General features: G+C 31.8%; 1 protein-coding gene across 1 annotated transcript; it reads left to right on the top strand.

The window, feature by feature from the left end:
* Nucleotides 1–332: 332 nt before the first annotated feature.
* LOC116348475 lies at nucleotides 333–5,304 on the top strand (the record flags this gene model as incomplete). The annotated part of the gene is made up of 2 exons (XM_031779496.1): nucleotides 333–641; nucleotides 5,047–5,304. Coding segments are annotated over 2 exons (552 nt in total), but the record flags the coding sequence as incomplete, so codon positions are not given.
* Between the last annotated feature and the right edge of the window lie 2,585 nt (nucleotides 5,305–7,889).

Raw genomic sequence — 7,889 nt, 5'->3', positions numbered from 1 at the left:
CACACTACCTCTATTGTTCTGTTATTTCGCTATTTCTCTCTCTCTTTCTCGCTCACTCACCATCCAATTTAAATGTGCTTAACCAAATAAATCATAGCTGTGTTATTGTTATTGCTAAATGAAAAAGACAAACGAGAACAAAATGAAAAATATAAAAAAACAACTGAAATCAATCATTTCACTTGACGAGCGCATTGAAACTTTATATGCATATATAAATATATCAACCATATTCCATTCAGTCATTTAATTAACCGAAATAAAAACATAAACAAAACACACACACATCAAAGACTGAATAACATAATAAATATTAAGACTTATACTAATTAATAAATCTGGAAAAAATCACACACATACACAAACACAAACATAATTATAATCAAACAACCAACAAATCAAAATTGTTATTTATAAAAAAAATCTTTAATCTTTATATATTCCTTATTGTATTGCGTTCATTCAGATTGTTAGGAACGGTTAGTTCTGATTCCATTCGTTGTACAAATTTTATTAATTCTAACGAAAGTGATTTACGTATATCTTCGGTTGATAACACCTGTACAGATTCATTAGTAACAGCGCTTGACGATGAAGCTCTGTTAATATGTGATGCAACAAACGAAATGGCAAGAACAAAGGTAAATCAATCAATCAATCAATTCCTCACTGTAGCACACATACACATGAAACAATCACTGCCACATATACACTAAAAACAAAACATAACAACTAACAAAACAATTAAATATGTAGAAACGTGGAATCATATCTCTCTGTAAAATGTTGAGGGATTAATATTTTCGTTTGATGCCCGAGAGCAAAAGCCAAAAGAGAGAAAATAATAACTCAAACTCAACATAAAAATGCAAAAACAAAAACAAAATTTTCGCAAACAAAATAATTGAACCAACGAACTACGCTTTTTTCATTGTAGAGAAATACATAGCTAATACATATAGTCGTTGAATGGATGATATGTATGTAGAATGTGAAAGATAAATAGAAAATGTTGTTGAGAGAAAACGAAATGAAAAATTCCCACATGGAAAAACCATGATGGGTCGCTGAAATGAGAGAAAATGAAAAATAAATTGCCATTCAGGACAAGCAAAACAAAAAAAAAACTGTTGTAAAACTTCAGATTTGTGCATTTGATGTGCGTGAATGAGGGGAAAGAGTATGAAGTGTGTGATACAGTGTGTGCGTGAGTATTGCGAATGCGTAAATGCGAGTTTTTGTGTTTATTTTTTGTTTTGCGTGATATGTGTGGAACATTATATGCGAATATTAACTATGTGATTTGAGTGTTTTAATTAACATGTAAAATCTAATCAATTTATCTGTTTATGTTGTTCACTGTTGGTTTTGTCAACTGTCGACGGGTTTGTAAATGCCATGGTTATGCCTATCACTCAATATTTACAAATATCTATAATACATATTTAAATATTCGATTAAAAGAGAAGGACTTGTAGTTAGTAGACGATATATAAAAATCTAGTTGTGTCATGCATTTAACTCTTCTTTTTTTCTACCTTCATTCTCAATTCGTAGAATTCGTATATTATTATAATTCCCCATATATTTAATCATTTTGTTCGTCTAGCCGATGTCTTTTTTCTCTCCTGCTCTCAAATCATCACCTAACTACTTTTGAATGTATTTGTTTCGTTTTTATTTTCATTCGAACCAGTCTCTATAAATCTTTTTGATTTCTACACAACTTTGATGTTTCTTTAATCTAAATATTTAACATTTTTCTTTGCCTTACCACTAAGTTCGGGAATATTTGAACGATTTTAGTTTTCAAACAATTAGCCTAAATGTTTTGGCATTTCAAACGAAAAATTGTTTGAAAAGATGTAAAAAAAAAAACAATTCCAATTTAAATCATATTGGTATTATCCTAGCTCATTTTGAACGCCAAGCAATAAATATTAACCACCTTCGATTAGATTCTATTGCAATTTTAAGCATAGCGATATACATAAAAAATTAATTAAAAATTCAAGTGATTCGATTGGCGCTCGCAACGTCACTCATTCTCACGACGTATATGAAACATTCAATATAATTCAAACTTTGTTTCACTTTGACTTCGTATACACGTACACACATAAGCACGTCGAACTTGCTCGTGGATCACAACACTCATGTGGTGAGTCCCTGTCCCTGGTGAAAAAAAATTCTACTCATGAAATCACATTCACATCGATTTCGAAGGGAGAGCGTTATTTTGACAGCTTTTCCATTACATTTCAAACGTATAATATAAACAGATCTCACTTGAAATATGAAGTACCACAGCTCTTGACGAAAAAAGGTACATATTTGCACACGAAAAAAAGCAATAATAGTAATTAAATTGTGAGAGATGAGGAATCCCGCTTACAATATCTAGTAATATAAAATTGGATCATAAAGTTCAAGCACAAGTAGTTACGGTATTTTTAGAGGGATGAATGTTTCCAACCAAATTTTACATTCTGATGCAACAATCATGGCTCGTGTTTGTGCATCTCTATGTACCTCTCTCTCTCTCTCTCTCTCTCTCTCTTTTCGTCAGCATGTCGGTGTGTTTGTTTGTAAAGCTATTCCACGAATTAACCGCATCGTTTGGATTCCTAAAGTTTTGCTATTCATACATAACAAAGAAAACTCTGAAATAAAACAAAACTTTTTCTTTGTTATGGTTTTTTTATTCGTGTTTCATTTGATTTCACCACAAAATAGTAGTGTACACATTCCTAACAGTGTTTGCGCGCATAAATCTCGTCTCTATCGGCGAAATAACAGGAAAATATCCTAGGATATATCTCTCGTGTGTATGTGTGTTCTCGGTTCATTGTTTCATCATTTTGTTTTCGTTTTTGTTTTTTTATCTCTCTTTCTCTCTCTCTATCTATATAAATATCGGTCTCGTTTTATGATGACATTCCACAAAATCGCATGTTTTGCACACAAAATAAATTACTGTTAACTTAATAGAAAATATTTTGATCAAATCACTTTCATTTTACTCCTCGTAAGTGTTTCAGTGAAAAAAAAAACACATTTTTTTAAATTATTTTGAAAAAACTTAATTAAATAACAAAAAAATTGCACCAAAAAAGCGGTTCCTCTTCAAATACTCAGTGAATTTCGTTGAATTTTCAGTTGCTGAAGTGAATTTGTTTTTATCTTTCATGAATTAAAGAAGAAAATCGAAAAAAATGAAAACTCTCATCGAAAAATGATTCATCATAAAATTGCAAAACTAGTGACAGTCACAACGTTGATCAAAGGAAACAAAATAGAACGTATGTGAAATATATTTATAGTTTTACTTATTCATGGTGTGATTTTTTCGTTGATATTTTCACATTATATGATATTCATTAATGTGTACGTTTCTGGTTTCAATGGTGATGGTAAATATGTTTGGGCGAAGGATTAAAATACATATGTGCTACCTATACCACATTTTTTTTCCTTTATTGAATTTCAACTACTATTTACGAATACATGTGCTGGGTACATCAAAAGAGTGGAAAATTGAAAAAAACGACTATGGTAAAAACACACGGAAAATCCTGTAAATGAAAAAAAAAAAAACCATCACATTCCGCCAATGATCAAACTGTGTGAAATAGACAAGAAGAGAGCATGCATATAATGAGCATTTTCGTGTGTTACATTTTTTATATCTTTCACAACAATCGAGCCGTGCACGCTTTAACTATCCACATCGCAAAATTTTTCTTCATAAATTTGTTAGTTTTCCACCTCCAATAGTGAAAATGGCTGCTAATCGATTTTGAGTAATTTCTCTCACATTGTTCGCCGAAAATAAAGAATACTCGCAAACTTTCTGGCAATTTTTCTAGTATCGATTACAAAGCTTCGATATTTTGAAACAAAACATTGTTGTACCGTCAACTTTGAGTCGTTATCGAAACTTGTATTTCATGTTTTTTGCACATTGTTTCTTTTCATTCTCTTCTTTCATAGCAATAGACGATCTTACTTCGTCATTTATTTATTTATTTTGCTCGTTTTCATTAGTCGTTTGTATGGTGCGCAAAATATTAAACGGTAAATTATTGTACCATTCGCCAGTCGATGTTGATTTGAAGCGTTTGAGTTTTCATGCCCCAATTCGTAAAAGACTAGAAACGAAGAAGAAAAAATCCATCGCATTCGTAATATGAAGCAAGTGAAAGAAAGAGTGGATGAAGTAAATCACATTTTGCGTTAAATTTAAACTTTATTTGTTCAACGGGACTTAGTTATTGGGTGACATTGTGCGGTGTTTCAGGTTTTCTTTCTTTGAAAGAACATTTCCTTACTTTTCACTTTATCCTTCCTCCTCGTATACACCAGTAATATGTATTCATCCGTGAACCTTTTGATTTGCGACTCTCCAAACCCTTTTCGCAAAAATTCCCACCACATTTTCTGAGTGCTTACTAATTTAAATAATTGTAATAAGCGAAGCGTGACAAACAGTGAAGTTTTGTGTCTTTTCATTCAGCACTTTTCTGGAAGGAAAAAAATTGTGGTGCATAATGTGTTGAATATTCAAAACAAGAATGGAATATAACCGATTTTGCATTTAGATTTATTTATCTCCGGTTCTTTTTGGGAGGCAGAAAAAAAAAATATTTCACTTGGTATGCAACTGAAAATTCATAATTGTTTTGTGATTCACAAATACAAAACAAAATTTCACTCTGGCCAAAAAGGAGAGGAGCGACCGCAATTACATACAGCCACTCAAAAAAAAAAAAACTTGAATAAAAATATAGAATAAAATGAAAATTAGTTTAGGTCGCTTTATCGTGCAAAAAAAAGATGCTTTTAATAAAGCCTAAAAAAACCAAAAAATGAACCTTTTTACTAATTTTATTGTTGTAATTTTTCCTTTAAAATTTTCTTTGTGTGATTTATTTGGTGACGATAACGATGACGACGACAACGTTTATCACATGGATGCTTCCAACATGTGGGTACTCTTACGGGTTGTTCATAATGGAATTTCGGAACATCGAAATATGTTTTTAGGTTCATTTTGACGACGTTTCGTTGTATGGTACTCCGAAGGAGGAACTATTACCGAACATACAAACGATAAGCGAAAAAATGTCGTCAAACTTTTTGAAAAACCAGCTACAATCATGGTTTCAGCCAACCGACAATCGATTGGCGATGAAATTATTTGGCAGCAAAAAGGCATTAGTCAAAGAACGAATACGCCAGAAAACTGCCGGTCATTGGGTCATTCATCCATGCAGTTCATTCAGGTAAAAGATGTAAAATAAAATGAAATTTTTATTCATAAAATGAAAATACGACAACAAACACACAAACAAACATCATTTCGCCAGAAATAATTGCATTGGCAGTGAAGCAAAGAACATACGTCACATTCTTTATACCCACGGATAAATAGATAAAGATGTGCATGTTAAGTGTCCTCTTGTTCGCTACCATTCATGTTATTTTTCATTTATTTCTTCTTCTTTTATCGCTAAGTATATGTATGGTGGCACACATAAACGCACAACGTATATAATTAACTGAATTTAGAAATGTACACTAAGTATCTGCAGTCAGAAATAAATTTAATTTGAAATTAGTTTAATTTGTTGTGAGCAAATGAAGTAGCAGAAAAAGTAACTCAACACTTAATTGAACGGAAATGCTTTTGATTTAGCCTTTTTACTTTTTGCGTGTTTAAAAACTTCCTGCATCTTTTTTTTCCTTCATCGTGTCAGTGTCGTGCATAGAAAAGACGAATGATATTACTACAGAAGTATACGTAGCCGATTGAACTTTTATTGAAAGCCTAATGATTACGGAATATTTTGATTATTTCTTCCAAACTTCAACTTTTTTTTTAATGGGAAAGATTTAAGTTTATTTGATTTGTTGTCTCGTTCAGTTTTTTGCGTTCGTTTCTTGTCCTCTGTTCAATGTCAATAATTCAAAACTGGAATATATTCACACGGACGGAGAATTGTATTAAAGACCTATGTCAATGGCACTTCATCACAAGACAATTTTTACTTAATGCCTGTGACGGATCCAAAATATAGATTTTAACCCGAAAATATTTGTCAAAAGTTTTACTATCGATATGGAACAAGTGAATCCAATATATTTTTAAACTTATTTTTAAAATCGATAGTGTTCGATAAATTTGATGGCTAACTGCTACGTTAGCAATTGTGTATATGTGCAATACATTCTATGTCCAAATCAAACAATTAAAATGCAATTAAATAATACGCATTCACTTTTATAATCGAGAACACAACAACCTCACTCTCAAACACACTGACAATATTTATCATTTTTTTTTATCTGCCTCTACCGCACGCTCCGTCTCTCTGCTTAATTCATAAATTACTTCGTTTAACATTCAAATTTTATGTCACTTTGAATTGAAATGCATTCGTGATATAACTAACTTTAACTATTCGCATCGTTTTCCGCAAACATAAACACGCAATCAATACATTTTAGTCCGATTGAAATTGCAATGAAGACGATGATGATAACAAAAAAGAAAAATAATTTTCGTCAAAGATCGATGAATAAATGAAGTTGTCTATAGATTGATCAATTTGTACGAATACAATTTTATTTCAGAATTTTTATAAAATTGAAGAAATCATTTGGTTTAATTGATGTTCAATGTTTTGTTTGGCCCGTGCTCGATTAGCGGCTTATGAAATTGCTTCAAATTGTTAATCAGCTAAAGTGAACACATCAACGACGACCCACACGCCCCGACGATTTTTTTTTACTTACAACTTCATATAGTATGCACATACATTTGAACTAATTGGACTACCCACTGAGCTATTTTATTTCATTTGCAGATAGCATCATCGAAATATTTATCGAGACTTGACTCTTGATATTGCTCGTACTCTTTCTCTCTTTGATTCTCTGCAACTCTCTGGTAATCCCGTGGCAACGATATAAGTTCATTAGTTGTTTGGATGGCCAGAGCTTATAGTCACATAACAATTAAAATTTGTGATTTGTGACACGTGTCATTGCACATTATGTATGCATGTCTGAACAACATTTATGCTTTCGATTCAGTATTGGAGTATCTGTGCAAAATATATATATAAATGAGTGTACTCTGCCTTGATGGAGAGCCACAGCGGTAGCGATAAAAGAGTGAGAGAAAAGAGTTATTGAGAGAAAGAGACGCCGATACGCGTTTGAAATGTGGAAATGTCACATCGGATTTGATCGGTCACAAGACCGTTACCGAGCGAATTTCTACATTTTAATTTGTTTATTCCATTTATTATTTGTATCTCGTTTTATTTTTTCTAGAACCAGTTTTATTTTTTCGAGTGTCTGCGTGTATATATGCCTCTCTTATCTGCGTACTTTATTCAACGTCATAAGCATATTTTTTTTGTTTATTTATATAGTTAATATTTTATCAAAAATTCATGAGCAGATGAAGCGACACGTTCAAAAATGTTTCAAGTTGAGAGAATATGTGCATTGTAAGCGCGTTTTTTTCTCACATAGACACAAAATAAAATGAAAAAAAAAAAACGGCAATGGGCTTCGAAACATGCGGCTTGCTGCTCGGCTAACGTTGAAAACTATTTAGTTGGCATGTGGTTGCTCGATTACATTGAATAAATATTTTGATATGCTTGTCAGCATATTGCCCAAAGTACGTCAAATATATTTAATCATATGTCAATTTATTAACTAGCGTATTGTTCGCTTATCGATTAAAACGTTATAATTTTTTGGAATAAACGGTCGACCGTTCAACAAAGAATCTATTGTTGTACAAAATATACAGACACACACACAGTAGAGATGCACATAATTGTATTCGGTTCGATGTGGTCTTTTAATTT

This window comes from Contarinia nasturtii, unplaced genomic scaffold (genome assembly GCF_009176525.2).
Source record: "Contarinia nasturtii isolate CC-2019 unplaced genomic scaffold, AAFC_CNas_1.1 Cnas_scaffold_2466, whole genome shotgun sequence".
Taxonomy (NCBI): Eukaryota; Metazoa; Arthropoda; class Insecta; order Diptera; family Cecidomyiidae; genus Contarinia; species Contarinia nasturtii.
Note: the sequence above shows the minus strand (reverse complement) of the source record. Positions and strands in the feature narration are given on the sequence as shown.